At 44.7% G+C, this 19,561-nt stretch overlaps 2 protein-coding genes across 2 annotated transcripts in view; one reads left to right on the top strand and one right to left on the bottom strand.

Annotated features, from left to right (window-relative positions):
- Window positions 1-18,227, bottom strand: part of PNPLA7 (patatin like domain 7, lysophospholipase) — a 116,993-nt gene extending 98,766 nt beyond the window's left edge. Inside the window, exons 1-11 of the mRNA XM_085239727.1 lie at window positions 18,068-18,227; window positions 17,722-17,756; window positions 14,938-14,994; window positions 14,416-14,503; window positions 12,852-12,934; window positions 10,712-10,800; window positions 10,358-10,498; window positions 8,220-8,379; window positions 7,094-7,174; window positions 1,872-2,000; window positions 492-572 (exon numbers count right to left, since the gene is read on the bottom strand). Of these exons, the coding sequence (XP_085095853.1) occupies window positions 492-572; window positions 1,872-2,000; window positions 7,094-7,174; window positions 8,220-8,379; window positions 10,358-10,498; window positions 10,712-10,800; window positions 12,852-12,934; window positions 14,416-14,503; window positions 14,938-14,994; window positions 17,722-17,754 (942 nt within the window). The 5' untranslated portion in view covers window positions 17,755-17,756; window positions 18,068-18,227. The remainder of the gene's footprint in view (window positions 1-491; window positions 573-1,871; window positions 2,001-7,093; window positions 7,175-8,219; window positions 8,380-10,357; window positions 10,499-10,711; window positions 10,801-12,851; window positions 12,935-14,415; window positions 14,504-14,937; window positions 14,995-17,721; window positions 17,757-18,067) is intronic.
- A 65-nt stretch (window positions 18,228-18,292) lies between these two features.
- On the top strand, window positions 18,293-18,934 carry MRPL41 (mitochondrial ribosomal protein L41). Its single transcript, XM_010720755.2, has one exon. It carries the CDS (start codon window positions 18,306-18,308, stop codon window positions 18,819-18,821), a length of 516 nt encoding a protein of 171 aa, XP_010719057.2. The 5' UTR covers window positions 18,293-18,305; the 3' UTR covers window positions 18,822-18,934.
- The last annotated feature ends 627 nt before the right edge of the window (window positions 18,935-19,561 follow it).

Raw genomic sequence — 19,561 nt, 5'->3', positions numbered from 1 at the left:
CTTTCACAAATATGTGATCAACCTGGTTCCAGCCTCCAAAAAATACCCCTTCACATACTCCAGAGCTATAGTTTGGCAATTATTTGTCATAAGATATGCTGCAAATTATGTAAGCTACAGAGTCTGTTTGAGACATGCAGTGATACTACACCAGTCTCAAAAGCAACTTCATTTTCAAGATCTCATCCAAGCAGCTATTAGAACTTGAAGTGTCTCAGTAACATTAAAACAGGTCAGGACTTGCTGAAATGTACTGATGTACAGAAGCAGAAGTGAGACATTTCTTCCAACTTTTTAAGTTTTACCTCCCTACACATCCACCCCTAAGCACCAGCACAGGATACATTTTATGGGCTGGTTACCTTCCCTCTCAAGTACTGCATGATTAAAATAACATGCAATATTCACTTTATAGTCTTCTGAAACAAGCAAACCCTCTCTATGCCACTGACAGGCATAATAACAGCAAATAAAATGGACCCCAAACTTACACAGTTGAAGAGCTCAGTAGTCAGCCCAAGGTAGTTGTGCAAGGCAAGGAATGTCACTCTCTGCAGCCTCACCATGATGATCTAGAAATGGGAAATCAAAGGCAGTAGGAATGGTTTCAATATTCTCCTACATTCATTCTTGCATTTAGATACAGTCAATAGCATCAGACTACTTGAAGGCACTTTCAAACAAACCACAGGCTGCTCCCTAAGCAATAAGAGCTAAAATGCCTTCTTAGCAGGTGCAAATTAAGGCAAATTAAGATTAAAGCGATTTACCAAAGGCTTAACAGTCACTTGACAGAAAAAGTGAAGTAACAAACAGAAAAACCTCCCCAACACCAAATACCACTTTTCATATTTTTCCTGTAAACATCAGTAACAAACATGCCTTGAAATTAAAGCTTTTGTGTTTCTCATTAAAAAACAAGAAGTTATTTCAGCTTTGTCCATTAAAAAAAAACCTGTGCTGCTGCTCAGCAAACACTAAACTGGCATAAGACACCACTGCCACCTCGCTTTCATCTGCTCTGACAGCTTATCCCTGCTCTTCTGCCATTCTCTCGTTGGTATCAGCTCTCACGAAGCAAATTAAATTGGTACAACGATCTGTTCTGCCACCAGTGTTATGAGGTTCGTGTAAATCACCTGGATATCACAACAGTTTGCAACAGCAAAAGGAATTAACAGTCACAGTAAAGCAAAAGAACAGATCAGAATGATCACATGCATCCCTAACACCACCACTCAGCACACCCTAAAACCAAAACACTGCCACACAGCACCTTGCCCCTGCTCTAGCTTCCACCTGCAGGTGTATGGCAGATGTGCAGTACTCGCTTAAGACCAACAAAGTTCCTGCTAGGCAAGGGAAGCTTCAAACACTAATACAAATAGCTCTTTCCTGAGCTGCTGACAATTGCTTCTGAAGCAGGCATTCACATCAGACTGAATGCTGTTAGCTTTGCAAAGCACCACCACTCTGTAAAGCTGTTTGTTGAGGATTGTGGCCCTTTTTTTTTTTTTTTTTCTTTCTTTTTTCAGAAAATAAAATTGCTTTCCATGCTGTAAGTCATCCTGACACCTTGCTGGGGCATTAACCCACCAGAGCCAGAGAGCTTACAGCAGGATGACGAGCACAACTATCACATTTTATATACGTTTGTTACTTCTTCCTGTAACTATACAGCTCTAAGAATGGGAGGAATAGCAAAGCTAGCCCAGATCTTGAGAAGTTACATTGAACAGTTCCATATCTGCAAAAGGATGAGCTTCTGCTGAACCTTAAAATATCTTCCCCACAATGTTGAAATTACAGTGAGGAGTTCTGTTTCAATTTCGCTTGGTTGGGTTTTAATTCTGCTTAGCAGTGAAACTTACCTGTACCACTCTAACAAGAGTCTCAGGATATTTCTGGAAGACATCCTGGAAGGCACTTGCTGGCAGTCGCAGTATGTTGGACGGAGTGGCTGCCCGGGCTGACACTGTTTTGTATGGAGCAGGGTGACCCTGATAGAAAGTTGCAGAGCCGTAAGTTAATTCCACTGATTCCCTGCCCCGTTTCTTCCCAATTGCTTCCCAAATTTCTCCTTTGACATTGCACATCCCTGGGAGACACCAGCTGAGCACAGGCAGCCCTGACCTCCTGCCCTGTGCCCTCTGGTTGGTGTAATGAGGGCAGCGTGGTCAGGTGAATTCACACAGGCAGTTTCACCAGCACTACACTGAGGGAGAGGAAATAGGAGCTACAAGGAGGTGTATCAGGTTAAGAAGATCTGGCTTGTCTGTCTCTCAAGTCTGTTACAGCTTCATTGAAGGCAAAGCCAGGCTTCAAGCTTTGTTACGTACAGAATGGAATATGGCCAACAAACAACACAAAACAGGCAGACTTCTTGTGTTCTAAATAAATAAATACATATGTATGGAATATTCCAAATGACAAAGCCAAACACCTTCTGTGCACTTCTGATGAATTGGGTCTAGGCCATTCTGCCCTAAAAGAAAAGATGGATGAACAAACCAACAAAAGATAGAACTCTAAGGGATAGAATGCAGAGGTTTTTGTTCTGGAAGACAAACCTGTGGTTTAGGATTTTTCTCTCTTTAATCAGAACAGACGTTCACCAAAATCTACTGGCAAATACTTGCGTGGAACTTTCCACACAACGTTCCTTGCACCCCATCAGTAAACACTGAGAAGAGAACCTGGCAGCCATTCACTCATTTTCCAATCAAAGGAGCACTGATTTATCTAACATTTCTAAGCTAGAAGCAGTCCTGCAGGCACGCAACAGACAAACACAATAACTGCAAGAGAATTTTTGCCTTAAGAATACAGGAGCACCAAAGCAGCCACTGCAGAAAATAACACTACAGCTCTGCCTTGCTGGTCTGGAAGCCACGATGAAGCAGATTCTAAAATTAAATTAAATTAATTGGAACCAATTTCTTAATTACGCCAACTTCAGCTGACCTTTTTATAAAATCCGGGGACGGTATTAATAGATTTGATTTTTTAAGTTCTGGAGGGATTTGCAGTTTTAAATATCTCTCTGATCTACAGTCGAGAGCTACAAGGTTTTTCCCAGTTCGTCTCAGTTTCTTCTGATTAAAATAAAGAAATCAGCAAATGACATTTCTGAGCTGTTTCTATATCCAAAATAAATCTAACATCCCTCTTCCACAGAGCTCAGCTTTTAAACAACACCATCCCTTGGAATTGCTCTTATACTAAAATGTAAAATAAATATACAACATCCATATATTATACATATAAATTTTGATTTTAAATACGGATTCTCCACCAACTGCATTTTCTACCACGCTCTGTCAAACACACAGTGAAAAACTAAGGGCATCTTTTCAATCTTCAGTTGTACGACAAAGGGTGAGCATGAATCCTAGAATGGCCTGGGTTGCAAGGACCACAAGGACCAGTTCCAACCCCCTGCTGTGTGCAGGTCGCCAACCAGCAGCCCAGGCTGCCCAGAGCCACATCCAGCCTGGCCTTGAATGCCTGCAGGGATGGGGCATCCACAGCCTCCTTGGGCAACCTGTTCCAGTGCCTCACCACCCTCTGCATGAAAAACTTCCTCCTCATATCCAACCTAAACCTCCCCAGCCTCAGTTTAAAACCATTCCCCCTTGTTTGTGAAGTTTAATAGTGTCCCATAACAGTTACTGAAAGGGCAAAATAAGCACCGTGCACCGCATCAACAGGGTCCACACTCCACCCACAGAAGGCTTTTTTTCCCCTCCCTGAGCAGTGCCTGCTGGAGGACAGAGCAGTGCTGACAGTCGTTGAGAAAAGCAGCTTAAGGATAATAACAGATAATGATGCAGCAGCCCTTTGCTCCAAAGAACAGCCCACCCCAACTGATTTTCAGTATATAATTGTTCCTTTTCCAGAACCCTGTGTGAGAGCAGCCTGCTTTTGAGAGAGCCAAGCACCATGTCTAATAGGGCTGGGATGTGCTAAAAGCTGTCAGAGGAGTGGAAAGAGGAAATATTCCTGTCATTGTCAGTTCTCTCCAATATAGCACAATCAGCCACACGGAGAATTCTGCGTCTAAATTACACAGCTTCACATTCCTTGCAGCCTCCATGTGTGACTGTAAGGTATAATCCACTGTGAATTAGGGTTTGGGTTGTTTGGGTTGTCTTTTAAACAGGGAACTTTTTGTTCTTGAAGCAGGTAACTGTTTACATCTGCCTGTTCTAAGAGCTGGAGAGTAATTCAACACTGCAGGTGACAAAAGCCAAGCTGAAGCAGTAGCTAAATCCAGATGACATCCGAGGGTCAAAGTAAGTCACACAGGTGCCATAAGATCTCCCCCTCAGAATGACAGCTCATTTTTGTACCCAAAAATATGGCACATTCTTCCTACTCCCATCACTTACATTTCACCTTCCCCCAGACTGCACTGGCACTGCTGTTCCAAAGTTCTTGCTACAATCGTTTCTTTATAACCTCATTTATCTTACCTTCTGTCCATTAAGGGACTTGAGCCCTGCAGGCTCACCTTTATCCACATAATTTTCTGCAGCTTCTGTTACTCCTCAGACTTTCATTTTTCCCCCTGCTCACTCACTGGCAATTGATCAAATCTACCTCTCTCTCATTCCAACTACACCACCAGCTCACACTTTTCCAAATGCCATCTCTACACTGAAGATAGAAGAATAGTAAACCCAAGGCTCCAGCAGCCATCATCAAACACAGCCATTATTTGTCCCATTCAGCTCTGAAAGAAAACTCATCATTCATCCATCAGGTAACAGAATGCAGGGACAAGCAAAGGGGCAGGTGGAGGGCTCAGCCACAGCTTCTAAAACACTTGGAGTTCACAGGCTTCTGTATTTAAGGCCATATCCATGCAGAAGCAGATTCAACTATGACACAGAATTGTTTCAAAACCTCACAAACTGGCCTAGCATCTATCCAGACTCAGTTCTCCAGTTTCTCCTTTGAGTTTTGAGAAATCAACATTTCTCTGTTCTCAGAATAAGTGACATACAGAACAAATATTGAGTCAGAGCTGGTATCTTTGTACTTAGTAGGTCTAAGGGGATGCTGCAATTTAAAACTTGGTTAATGGGAAAATTACCTCTTGTGTGCTCTGCCTCTGGGTCTACAACACATCACCACTTCCAACTTTCTGGCACATCTCCCAGCTAAGTGAGGGACAAGGCTGCTGTTACTTGTTACAACAACAGTAACAGAAATCACCAATTCAGCTCAGACAACACAAAGTCCATGTGTTTGGTGGCACAGTGAAACCTCAGGGCAGGCAGTTCTAAGACTCACTGAAAACTTCCAAATGCCACAGACAAGACTCCTCTCTTTTGACCAGTGCTACTTTCTCTCTCCATGCCCATTTTCTTGCTGCTTGTATATCCAGAGTCAATAAGGAGGACGAAAAACAAAAATAAAACCATCAGTAGATAAAGCAGGGAAACAAACGAGAAAAGAGGGAGCAGCAGAAATCAATGAGAACAAGTTCCCTTAGAACGAAAGTCTGCAAGGTTCTTGAGTTAATATTCTGCACATGGACAGTTTCCTTTTAACATACTTCCAGTAAGTTTTATGCCCTGATTCATCTGATTCATCAGCAGTGTAACTAATGAGAACGAAGTAAAAATGGCAGAATAAGAATAAAAACAGGCAAATGAATGGCAACCACCCTGATTTAAAATGAAACTGAAAAACAGAAAAGTAAATGGAAGAAGCCAGATTAAATCCTCGTGTAAGAAAAACACAGCAAAAGAATATGACTAATATTTGTGTTCTGTGTGATGGTCCTCCTCCTTAGAATACTGTCATTAAGGAAATTTGCTGCTGGAACAAACAAGGGCAAAGATACCTCTGGATCTGCAATTAACATAGATTTGATAGCAAGCACCAGACTTGTACAGTTCAAATTACTCCCATGCCATTGCTTTCTACAAGACAAAGTGTGACCAAGCCTAGGAATTGTGCACTGTTGTCAATAGGTTCTGTAGAAATGTTTATTAATATATTGGTGTACGTTTGTGTGTACATGTCACATCTACTTCCATCTACAAGTGGCAATAAACACTTCACAGAATTATTACAACCAATACATACCACAGTGGTACTGTTTAATGAGAGGAAGCAGGCAAATAAAAAGGAAACATAATAAAAAGTCATATCATAGAATGGTTTGGGTTGGAGAGGAAGTTTAAGATCATCCATTTCCAACCCCCTGCTACAGGCAGGGACACCTCCCTCTAGACCAGGCTGCTCACAGCCCCATCCAGCCTGGCCTTGAGTGCTTCCATGGAGGGGGATCCACAGCCCCACTGGGCAACCAGCTGCAGTGTCTCACCACCCTCACAGTAAAGAATTTCTTCCTGATGTCTAGTCCAGATCTACCTCTTCCAGTTTAAAACCACTTCCCCTCATCCTGTCACTAACAATATGAAGAATTTGTTTATTAGAGTCTCTTCATATCAGCTATCAACACCTTCCAAATAAACACTCGAGTGCTTTTGTGTTATTGAACATTATGAATCTTTCAGTTCAGACATTCCTAAATAAGATACAGTGACAATTCAGAAAACCCATAGCTGTAAATGCATCTGAAACAAAACCCACAGCAGTAATTTGTGCAATAAATAGGAGCAGCCAGCACTTAACTCATCTTGTTGCATGCCAAAGTGCACAACCTTCAGGTGGTCACCAGCAAAATTAACATATTAGGAAAAAATTAAATCCAACCTGTTTCACAGTCTAATTACAATAACAACAGCTGTCAGATTTGTTTTCATTAGAGCAGATAAATTCAGTAAGTGATAAATCAAACTGCACAAAAGCTAAGAATTCTGGCCCTAACCCTGGTCCTCCTGACTCCCTTGCAACCTTGAACAAATAAAATTCTGTCTCAGTTTTTCCAGCCACAAACACATAACTGTTCACATGAAAAGTGGCTGAGAAACAGTCAGTGATAAACTGAAAGGAGAAAAAGGACTGGTGAAGAAGCATTTGTCATTCTGACCCTTTCAAAGAGGACTTTCCCTCCCACAGCAGGCTCAGCAACACAAAGCAGCAGTGCAGAAAACTGGCACCTGGAAGGACTTACCGTGATGACATCCAGAATGCTGAGAAGACTGTGGACACTGTCTCCTGCCAGCACCTCCTTAACAATCACTTCTGTGCCATCCTGTAAGAGTAGAGCAGGTTACTGTAGGCTCACAGGTGTGTATATATGGCAGCTCTAAAATATATGGTCCCCCATTTGAATCTGAACACGAGCCTTCTCTCTGCTCTAGTGCTAAATCACACCACCCTACTTTTAAACCATTATAATAGATAGAAGTGATAAAGGAAATTTAAAGCCAGTTTTGTCTTGGGGTAGATGTGACCTGTTATTTGTGCTACATAACAATTAAAAATGAAAACAAAACCTTCTTCACACTAAGAATTAGCTCCATTGATTGAGGAATTACATGCTGTCACATTTTTCCAGTAGGAGGAGGGAAGGGGTGAAAGAATTTTTTGATGGCCCTTCACACATCAACAGGCAGTATAACAGAAAAAGGAGCAAAACGAAAGTATATGCAGAAGGTTTTTTTGAGATAAATTACAAACAACAGCAAATGTATTTTCAGCTATAAAAACTAAAGTTAAACCTGAAAAAGTCAAGAAAAATATTAAATATATATATATATATACACACACACACACACACACACACGTTAATCCAAGTTCACAAAAGGGATTGCAAGGGTTTGCACTTAACATTTTAAGACTTGCCCAAAACACAAGCTATCATTTCTTCTCCCTGTCTACCCAAAAGTGAATCTGGATCTGCCACCTTCCAGGCAACCCCCCCCCCCAACTAAGAGACAAGAACATTCTGGAATGAAATATATGTGGTCTCTTCTACTGCCACCATCCTGTTTTGTATGCCTATTTCATATAAATGAGAATGTTTCTAACAATATGCCAATCCAGCCTTGCACTCCAGTCTCCTGCAGTAACTATGCAACTAAGAGCACGTGAGGATAACTTAGAAGAGTGAGCTAAACTTGCTCTATGGGAGACGTGTAGGAGCACAGCTCAAAACGCTGACATTTATACACATCGTGGCCCTTCACTAAATCACTGTGATTCAAACTTCACTTTAGCCAATGCTCAATGATTCATGCCAGCATATGCTATGCTAACAGATGTAACTCAAGAACAATGGCTCAGTTCATTCTTACGCTTTCATGAATGCAAACTTCCAGCTTTCCATCTTGCACAACATAGATGCTGTTATCCAGCTGCCCAGGACGGAAGATGTATTCTCCTTCGTGCAACTGCACAAAAAACATGTGCTTGCACAATTCCAGAAAAAGGGGCTTCTCAAAGTGACCAAGAACCCTGCAGGAAAGAGAAGTAAATATCAGCTTTTTTCTCCCTTTTCTGCAAAAAAATCCTTAATCAGCACAGCCCTCACAGAAGGCCCCAGAGGAAGCTGTAGTGTGGCAATGCAAAAGCAGGATGACAGGAACAAAAGTCCGCAGGGCAAAAGTGCAGCAACACAATGACATGCTGAAACCTGTAAATGTCACAGCTCCTTCTCGAGCAGTGCATGGAGCAATGCCAGCGGGCTCAGAAGGAAGTATATCTTCCTTGAGGTGTCTTCCTCAAGAAAATACCAGCATGGCTTATGAAGGGTACATACATAAAAACCTACAACATACTGTATAAGCAACGTTACCCTTTGGAGCTTTCTCTTTTAGCCCAGCTACCCCAGCAAAGCGACCAGAACATATGAGAAAAACTGAAGAATAAAAGAGAAAAAAATCCCATCATTGTATCCACGTAAATGTGAATATACCATCTCCTGCAGGCAACTGAACTCCTGCAACACTGGACTTGTTAGCAAGCACCAGGCAGACAGAAATACCCTTCTTAAACCTCAGCAGTCCGTACACACCATCACCAGTGTCCTCCACATAGTTCCATTAGCTCACAATTAACAGAATCAATCAATCAAATCATCCTGCAACATCAATTAGTCATAGAATATCAGAATTCCACAGGAGAAACTTTAGGTGACATAAATAGTAATTTTATTAGACTACTAAAGTGTCTAATTTAGTCCTGAAGGTTATAACTAATTAGATCAGAAGAGGAAAATAATTAACATATACAAAAGTCTAACATCTGAAAACCTCATCCTTTCTGCCTTATCAGTCATATCAATACTTGACTGAATTGAATCCTAGAATGGCCTGGGTTGCAAAGGCCCACAGTGCTCATCCACTTCCAACCCCCTGCTGTGTGCAGGTCGCCAACCAGCAGCCCAGGCTGCCCAGAGCCACATCCAGCCTGGCCTTGAATGCCTGCAGGGATGGGGCATCCACAGCCTCCTTGGGCAACCTGTTCCAGTGCCTCACCACCCTCTGGGGGAAAAACTTCCTCCTAATATCCAACCTAAACCTCCCCTGTCTCAGTTTAAAACCATTCTCCTTGTCCTATCACCACCCACCCTCACAAACAGCCGTTCCCCCTCCTGTTTATCCACTCCCTTCAAGCACTGGAAGGCCACAATGAGGTCTCCCTGCAGCCTTCTCTTCTCCAAGCTAAACAAGCCCAGTTCCCTCAGTCTTTCCTCACAGGAGAGCTGCTCCAGCCCTTTGATCATCTCAGTACCCTCCTCTGGACCCACTCCAAAAGCTCTGCATCGTTTTTGCACTGGGGGCCTGGATGCAGTACTTGTCTGGGACTTGTTCCACTGTTGGTGGGACAGAATCTGCTCCTCTCACCCACACCCAGAGGTTCAGGGTCCTGGCAGACATGGAGACCACCGGTGAAGACTGAGGCAAAGCACTCACTGGATACCTCAGCTTTTTCCATGTCTGAGGAGGCCAGCTCTCCGTTCTCATTTATCAGAGGGGGAACACTCTCCTGAACTGACTCAAAGACCATCCTTTCCTCTCATCCCTTCAACGGGCCTTGGGGATTATGCTGACTTTGGTTCTCTTTGTAACGCTTTTCAGCTAGAAAAGTAAAAAAATTCAGAAAGCTATCAATATCACAGCTAATTATCATTTATCTATTGTGAATATTTCCATACAAAAAAAAAATAGTCAGAAATTGTCTAAAGGGAATTTTAAGAATGCACTAACAGAAATCGGTTCAAGTTAGTAAAGCTTTATCACCATACCTCCAAACTTAGGCACTAAACTGCCTCACTGCCTCCTTTCCCTCCCTTCCACCTCATCTTTTTGTGCTTATTCACTCTGACCACACACTGATAAAATTTAAGGCTTGACATGTTGTAGAAAACACTTATATCAATTGAATAGTCATCAAAAGCAAAACCCAAACCAACGTTTCCATGTAACATTACCTAACATTTTTAAGCATGTAAAGGACTTCCGATGGCAAATGAGAATTCTTTACATCAAATTCTGTCAGGTCTGCCTCTAGCAGAGAGGGAGGTGGCTCTTTTGGCTGTAGAGTTGGACATTCTTTCTTAATACGCAGAATCCTACAAGGGAAAATAATGAAAGTTCAGGATGGCATCCTGTCAACCTGTAGTGTCAATATACAGACAGACTGCAAGACACACTGCACTGTTACGCATTATCAAGCAGATAAAACAGTAGTATTCCAGCCCCCAACTGCTCTGTTTGTGCCTTTCTTCAGCAAAACTAGAGACAGTGCTTAGTGTGAATTCCTCCCTTCCCCAAAGCCCAAGTACCTTTTAGCCAAATTTAAAACTTTGGCCCGTTTCCTCATCCTTTGGCGAGGCACAGTGTTCCCAACCAGAGTGTTGGGAAGAGTCGAAACCTAGGAGGAACGAGTAAAAGCAGAAACATTCACTAAAACCAAGCAACAAAAACCCTTGCTCCAACCTTGCAAGGGGTTCGACCTCTCTACCAGGTCATCAGAACACTGGCAGAGTGAAGCATTCCTATCAGGCTTTGAAGGAATGGAACAACACCTACTCCAGGATCACTTTCCTTCTAGACAGAAAGTGGCATATGTTTTGATCTCAATAAGCAACTGCTACAGTCATAATGGATGGTAGTGGGGAAAAAAACAACACCCTAGCTATACATCTCCCACTCAGAAACACTCAACATGAGGCAGAGAACATTTAAAGCTCCAGTACTCCTATGGCAGGCTATGCAGCAAGCCTTTTAACTTGCTTTTCACTGTAACTAAGTGCCACCTTCTGGAGAATTGCAACAGCTGCAAGATCAAGCATTGCTATTCCTCCAAAGAAACCAAAAGAAAAAAAAAAAATCTATACTCAAATAGTTTGGAGACATTCCCCTCACCCTTTTTGCCAAAAACACGCTTAGTGTTTTGCTGAAAACATCAGTTTTACAATACCAATATCCTTTAGGAGAGAGAAAGGCCAAGTTCAACCTCGCCTCTGCCTTCCCCCTACCTCCCCCTCCCCCCCCAAAAAAAAAAGATTTTACCATGTGAAATTCTAGGGAGCTTTTATGCTGTATGTAAATAACTGTGTTAGAGAATATGAAAATTATTAAGTTAAGAATTTATGAAATACAACCCAAGAACAATTAAAAAAACAGCACTGTGACCAATTATTTGAATTCATCTCTACACAGCCTTGGGGTGAGCACACAGCTGTGCTCAGGCAGGCTACCCCAGTTGAGATAGTGAGGGTGCCCTCAAACCTGCTCTGCCCAGTAGGACTTTTGGGACCCACTCCTGCACCACAGCTCCTCAGGGTTAAGGACTCCCTGGATCCACATCTTGATTCTGACCCCACAGGACAGCAGGCAGGGAGCCCATACTGCAGCCAGGATTAAACAGCCTTTTTCTTTCACCAATCATTTGTACCTGACCACAAGCAAGCAATAACCATGGGTTTACTACACAGACTTTTGTATATAGTGTTGAGGAAGGAAGTCACCTCGATTCCCAGGTCCTATTGCATTAGCTTTCAAGAAAGCCAAACACATCACCCCTGCACTCATATAACCATTCATTCCATTCTTTTGACCGTGGTGGTACTTTCTATCACGTTCAGCATGCACTTCAAGGGAAGCCTGTATTTTGAGAATACAGGAACATTAATCTCCTCCATTAACTGAAATCCAGACCACCAGTGGAAAAAACGTAGCATACCAAGCATGCCTACTTAGACTAACCTAATTCATGACAGGAAATGTCTGTTCTCAAACCCTGCTACAATTTCTTTCAAGATTTAATCAGCCAGACTCAAACTAGAGTCCATACAGAAACAGATTTCTGACCCAATGGAAAATCCAAGGCAATCTTCTAGTGTAATAGGACAGCAACATCATCAGGACCAAACACTGAATGCACAGGCAGCATCCCTTGCTGCAGCCTAAGGGAATGTTCAATCATTGGATAAATCCCTGCTGAACAACCTCTAATTACAGTTTAACAAGTCCTGTTTGCAGCTCAAGAAACAAGTGCTCATATGCTGAAGTGCTTCATAGAGATAGTCTAGACATATTTGAGTATGTGCTGTTTCCTAAGATAGAAAAGACTAGGCCAGCTTCCTATATAAGGGCAGTACTGGAAGTTGTTATTTGAAAGGGGAAATCCTGAATGCAGGCACTGAATACCTTGAATATAATTCTAAGCGCAGAAAAAGGAAGATTATTATAGACAAATAATTTATCATCAATTCAATAGAGAAGTGATGAATCAAAGAACAACCATCCTCAATGTCTGCAAATACGTCAGAAAGGAATAATTCCAGGAAATCTGAAACATCCCTAAATAGGTCGAACGCCTTGGGTCAAATTAAGCAACAGAAGTATTTCAAGTTTTACCAAATCTCCTCAACAGGATTTTAATCTTTACTTCCTTCCCACCATGCCAAACATTCCTACCTTTCTCATGATCTTCCGCCCATAGAACATCACTTTGTCTCGCTTGCGAAATCTGTATTGAGGACCGTGTGGTTGAAGTTGTTCTAAAATAACAAAGAGCTTCATGTCAGAAACCACCTCAGTACCTCAGCACATTTACAAACGACACCAAATGGTGTGCTGCAGTTGATACAACAGAAGAAAGGAATGCCATCCAATTGATCTGGTCAGGTTTGACAAGTGGGCCCACATGAACCTAATGAGGTTTAACAAGGCCAAGAGCGAGGTCCTGCACCTGAGCTGGGGCAATCCCAGACATGAGCACAGACTGGGAGAAGAACTCCATCACAGCAGAGCTGTGTAGAAGGATTTGGAGGTCCTGGTGAAGGAAAAGCTGGACGTGAGCAGCAGTGTGTGCTGACAGCCTGGAAGGCCGGCATCCTGGGCTGCATCAGCAGAGAGGTGGCAGCAGAGTAGGAAGAGGACAATCTCCCTCTGCTCTGCCCTCAGGAGGACCCGCCTGCAGTGCTGTGGGCACACCTGGGGCCCCCAGCACAAAAAAAAAGAAGTGCAGCTGTTTGAGTGGGTCCAGATGACAACCAGAAGGCTACAGAACTTATCCCACAACGAGAGGCTGAGGGAGCTGAGAGTATTCAGCCTGGAGAAGGATCTGTCGCCTCTTGATACTTGAAGGGAGCTTAAAAAAAAAGATGGAGACTGACATTTTACATGAGCAGATAATGATAGGATGAGGTGAATGATTTTAAAAGAAAAGAGTAGAGATTTAGGTTAGATGTGAGGAGGAAATTCCTGACCCAGAGGACAGTGAGGCCCCAGCAGTGCTGCCCAGAGCTGTGGGTGTCCATCCCTGGAGGTGTCCCAGGCCATGGATGGGCCCTGGCCAACCTGAGCTGAGGGGCAGCCAGCCCATGGCAGGGGTGGGGCTGGGGGCTGTGAGGGCCCTCCAAGCCAAACCATTCTTTGATTCTATGATCCACAGCTTTATGCTAAGGGGAAAGAAGACTAAGCACAAGTTATCAATTTTGCTACCTCTATAATAGCCAGAGTTCCCACCTACTAAAGAGCAAGCTGTTACGGCCAGCCACTTAGAAACCAAACCAGCACAAGGCACCTCATTATCCAAGTCTGGTTAAGCCAAGCCACACTAAGGAAGAGCTGGCTTAAGGCTCTGTCTAATCACTGGAGGAGGTAAAAAGGCTCTCCAAGCAGGCAGTGGAATCAGGTGACTTTAATCTCACTAAAGGAAACAAACAACGTGCCTTTATCTCATAACAGCAGGCTTGAAATTATTTCCAATCCAACCGATACGAAGGCTATCACACTGCAGAGAAACAAAAGTCTCCAAAGGTCCTGCACATGGCAGTTATGAATTCTGTATTTAATGACTCAATTCAGAACATAAGTTCTTTATCTTCTTAAAGTTCTTTTCCCAGGAAATTGCTACCATAACAGCAAGCAATTATTATGAATTGGCACAGAACCCACCATGTAACACTACAAAAATACTGAGGACAACACGCTGAGAAAACTCCTTTTAGAACTGACACAGTAGTTGAGTACTTACTGGATTGTTTCACTCTTCTGTAAATGACAAACACGACAATTCCTATCAGGAACAGTGCAACTGCAGCTCCAATGGCAATTCCAGTCAGCTGTGAGAGGAATTCAGAGGAAAAGAAATCTGTAACTTCCATAGTTGAAAGCTATTTTTAATTTTTGTAGGGCTGAACAACACTTAACTCAGTTGTCTGAACATCAAACGCATCCATAAATACTTCAGTTTTAACTAAAACATCACACATGTGAGAAGTTTAAATTTAACTATATCAGTGTCATGCTTATAAGCTCAGATGCAAAACATTCAGCACTTCCCCCCCCCCAAATCTGTGAATTGAAAACTAAATATGCATGAAATTAAATAATAGAAATTAGTTCCTGCCTCATGCACAGCAACAGCAAAGAAGCAAGAATTCCTCTCAGTTTACTCAGACTTTGATTGTGACTTAATAGAGTTCCTGAAGCTGACCAGCAGGCACACACCACTTAGCACACAGTTTTCATCCAGTTGATTAAAGCCATACATTACCATTGTACTGTGTATTCTATCTTCTACAAACTGAAGAATTCCACTTGCTGGCATGGCCTAGCACGAAAAGGAAGGTGAAATTAGTTTCCCAGAGCTGGCTAAAAGCCTCCATACAGACACCTATGCCTGGCCTGGCAGACACAACACCATTTGGTTTCCAATGTCTTTCTTTCAATTACCTCCACTTTGAAAACAATGCCTTCAGTGGAAAGGGGCCAGGAGTGGAGTTCTATCCGGTGACAGCTCTACACAATCCTAAACAACCCTAATACAAGGTCAGACAGAGAGGTGTTGACTTTTGTTATGACTTCACGTTATTTAGAGCAATAAGGACAAGAGCTGAATGTAAACGTTATGAGACTAAGAAAATAAACCAGAGAATTACAGATGAAATTCAACATAAACCACAAAATTATGCACATGGGGAAAAGCTCTAACTCAGGTGCACAGCCCTGGAACCTGTGCTGACTGCTGCTGTTCTGGACATATCTGCACATTGTAGAAATGCCAGCTCAAAATTTAGTGGAGTGCAGGGAAAAAAAAATTATCAAACCAAATATTAGAAAGAAGTAGGAAACGAATTGAGTACAAGAGCAGACACGTCACCCTGTAAGCCTCAAGCCTCACTTGAACCTTAAGTTCTGGAACCAGTTTTTGCTCTCAGCTCCAAATCCAGATGACCTCTTAATTTAGCTTTGTATCCTCAAGAAAAATGGAAGCGTCAGAGTCACCAAACCAGTCTCTCTCACAGAAGTTCATTCCAGGCTCACAGGGCAAGCAGAGTCCAGCCTGGCCAGTCAGCATATGTGGAGCTGAGTGTATTTTCTTAGGTTGCTTTAACACAACCTACTAATCTATCTTCTCAGCATCGCCCCAACTATCACTACTACCATCAGTGCTGGACAATTACTGGTGGAATTGCAGTGTAAAGTCACAAGAAAAAAAATGCTGAAAGTTGCTAACAACAAATACACTGCTTTCTGGCTAAGCATGGTGAGATCTCAATGCAAGTCTTTTGTGGCCACCTGTTTGTTTCCCTCTGACAGCATCAGGAATAGGAATTCTGTCACTATCAGGGCCCACGTGATCTCAAATAGCACAGAAAATAGGAATTGCCAACTGACAGTCACAGCATTGTTCCCTTGTGAGGAAATAAATTCACGACAGAAGCATGAAACACACAGGTGCACACACAGAGCCTGTGCCCCAGCCAGGAAGGCTGTAAGGGAAAGATAAAATCCAGAACTCCAAGGGGAACAGTGGAGCTTTTGGAAGGTTTGTTACCAAGGCTAGCCTGAATATTCCCACCTCAACATGGGTCAGAATTCTACAGGGAGTTCAAGCACTGGTAGCATCCGAAGAGAGGCAGGGAAAGTCAGCAAATGGCTGGCAGCCACAGGGACACCTGCGTGTGTCAGCAGCTGTTCACAATCAGGCAGCACAGGGGCCAATCGTGAGGCCACTAACACAGCAGAGCTGCAGGGCTACAGCACAAAGAGACATCACACCTAGCACCTGTATTCCAGGGCTTCCTGTGCTCCATCCAAGCCCTGATCCAACTCTTAGAAACAAAACACCCACTGAGCAACCCTGAGAAGACCCACACTTCATTGGAAAAAAGACAAAATGATAGGCTGAGCGTATGTAGTAGCAGGAATACTATCTGTGTTTTCTAACTCTTGACTCCTGTTTTCTTAACAAAACTGTGGCTGGTAACAAAAACATGCAGCTTTGAAATAATAACACTTACACCCATCCAGATCACCAAGCACAGAACAAGCAACCAGGGCACGTACTCAAAAACTCCCCATTGCAATCAAAGGTAAACAGTGAGACATACCCCACACAGGGAGGGGTGCCAGGTGGTGATTGGCACAGAGCTCAGGAACTTACATGAGTGTTCCCCAGAATCCAGACTTCCTCGTGGCTCATAATAAGTACAGCTGACCACACGCTGCGACTCTGACCACAAATGCTGAGTTTTCACAGAACATCTTTTATCTGCTTATCAGTATGCTGGATGCACCTTCTAGTTCTAAGAAAAATATTTCCTGATGTGGGCCTTGTCTGTTATTACTAGGAAAAGCAATATGTGTCTTAAAGAAGAATAAATGCAAGAGCTGAAGAACTCCTCGATCCTTCCATCTTCAGGCTAAAATCATACCACTGAAGCAAAAGGTGCTACAACTGTGTCATTCTGCTGACAAATGAGAATATGAAGCACCACGTGAATGGTTTTTTAGTAAAGATAAGTAAATACACACAAAAAGCGGGACCGATCTTGACGTTTTTGGAAGTACTAAACCCTTATCAAGAAAGGCTCTGGAAAATAAAAGCAGTCTATCTGAAAATGTTACCCAGAAGTTATCAAATTAGGCACTGTCCTGGTTTCAGCTGGGACAGAGTGGATTTTCTTCATAGCATGTGATACGATGCTGTGTTTTGGCTTTAAGAGAAAGAAGCTGCTGACAGAACACTGATGTTTCAGCTGTTGCTGTGCAGTATGGAGCCAAGGATGCTTCAGCTCCTCACTGCGCTCTGCTAGCGAGGGGCTGGGAGGGAACAGGGCCAGGAGAGCTGACCTGAGCCGGCCCAGGGGACGTCCCACACCACACAGCACCGTGTGAGAACTACAAAACTGAGGGAGCTGGACAGGGGGCAGCTGAAGGGCTGCACAGCACTGAGCTGCTGCTGCATTAAGCCAACCACAGCAGCTACGTCAGCTTTCTGGAAACGCTAAAAGAGAAACGCAGACGTGAAAAATAGCATCAAATCACTTCGTACCTCAAGGCTGGTGCCGTTGCCGCCTTCTTCCATGGCTGGAGGCCGAGCAGAAGGGAGAAAAGAGGAAAAACGACCGTTAAGAGACGACAGCAACCCAGACTCTGATTTTCCGCGCACAGCAGCTGCCGACCCGCGGGAAGCAGTCCGTGCCGAGGGCTGCGCTCTGTCAGCGCCCCGCTCTCACCGCCGCAGCCCAACGCCGCACCGCCAAACCCGCTCCCGCCCGGTGGAGGGGGAGTTACCGCACGGACCCACCGGTCCAACCGGGCGCCGCGGGCAGACCGGCGGGACCGGCTGAGCCCGGACAGTCTCGACCTACCACCGAACCCCCACCCCGACCCCTCACCCGTTGCTATAGCCGCGGCCGCCGCGGCGCTCCCACGCGGAGGTCAAAGGTCAGCCGCGGAGCGGGGCCGAAGGTCGCATCCCTGCACCCACCACCATCAGCGCCGAGCGGGGCGCCCAGCCCCGCCCACTCCGCCAGCTCCTCGTTGCTGATTGGCGCGCACGGCTTCGCGCCGAGTGGTCCGGGGAGCAGCACGGCCTAAGATAGGCGCTGCGGATTGGCTAACGGGCTTCTACCAATGGGAGCGGGCGGTGTTGGGGTGTGGAAGCCGGCGGACCGGGCCTGCCGCCGCTCCGCCGCCCGCCCGTCCCTCCGTCCGTCCTCTCAGGGCCCGCGGGCGCTCGCCATGGGGCTGCTGACCGAGCTGGCCCGCGGGCTGGTGCGGGGTGCCGACCGCATGTCCCCGTTCACCAGCAAGCGCGGCCCTCGGTCCTACAACAAGGGCCGGGGAGCCAAGAAGATGGGCGTGCTGACCTCCAGCAAGAAGTTCATCCTCATCAAGCAGATGGTGCCTCAGTTCGTCGTCCCCGAGCTGGCGGGCTTTAAGCTGAAGCCCTACGTGTCGTACCGCGCTCCGCACGGCTCGGAGCCGCCCATGACGGCCAAGCAGCTCTTCACCGAGTTGGTGGCACCGCGCATCGAGAAGGACGTGAAGGAGGGAACCTTCGACCCGAACGCGCTGGAGAAGTACGGCTTCGAGCCGACGCAGGAGGGGAAGCTCTTCCAGCTCTTCCCCAAGAATTACGTGCGCTAGGGGGCAGGCGGGGCTCCGCCGGGTGCCGGGCTGCATTGCGAGAGACTTGGACTGCGCCTACAGCTCGGGACGGTTTCTTTCGCTGAGTATTAAATGCAGGTCCTTCCAGGGTATCTTTCTGCAGTGTCTGATTTAAATCGCTGCGGGGGAAGCGGTCTCCTGTCAGAGATCAAGGAAGGTGTTGGTTTGGTTCGCATTGTTGCACTGTGTGGCTGTGCAGGTGTCCTGCTGTCAGAGCAGAGCTGCTGAGCCCACGCGGGGAGCTGCAGGATTCTGGCTCCAGGCTGCTCCCGACTTCCAGGAACAAGGGAGGAGGGCTCTGCCTCTGGGATTTCCTGGCTGTGGAAGGAGCTGCTTGGAGCTGATGTCTCATCGGCACTGCCAGCACCCTGCTGTGAGTGGCAAGTTCAGCCAGAAGCAGAATACTTCAATTCAATCCTAGCCAGTATGAAGTGTTTCATGGCCTCCAATGAGGTCTTACCATGTTCTGAGTGCAGATTTGTAGCTTAGATCAAACATCACAGTTGTGGTATTTACCAAGGTTTAAAACTAGTGTTTTGAATTCAGTCAGGATGCAGTTAATAGTTACAATCAGTGCCTGTTTCTTAGCAGTGCAGCTGCTTCAAATGTTGAGGTAACTGCTTACATTTGAAATACATCTTGGGGGGGAAAAAAATCACAATTTTCATCTTCCTGGAAAAGTGATGTCTTACTGTTCAACGAATGAAATATATACAAGC

The sequence above is a fragment of the Meleagris gallopavo genome, chromosome 19 (genome assembly GCF_905368555.1).
Source record: "Meleagris gallopavo chromosome 19, MGAL_WU_HG_1.1, whole genome shotgun sequence".
Taxonomy (NCBI): domain Eukaryota; kingdom Metazoa; phylum Chordata; class Aves; order Galliformes; family Phasianidae; genus Meleagris; species Meleagris gallopavo.
This window is presented reverse-complemented; position numbering and strand designations above follow the sequence as displayed.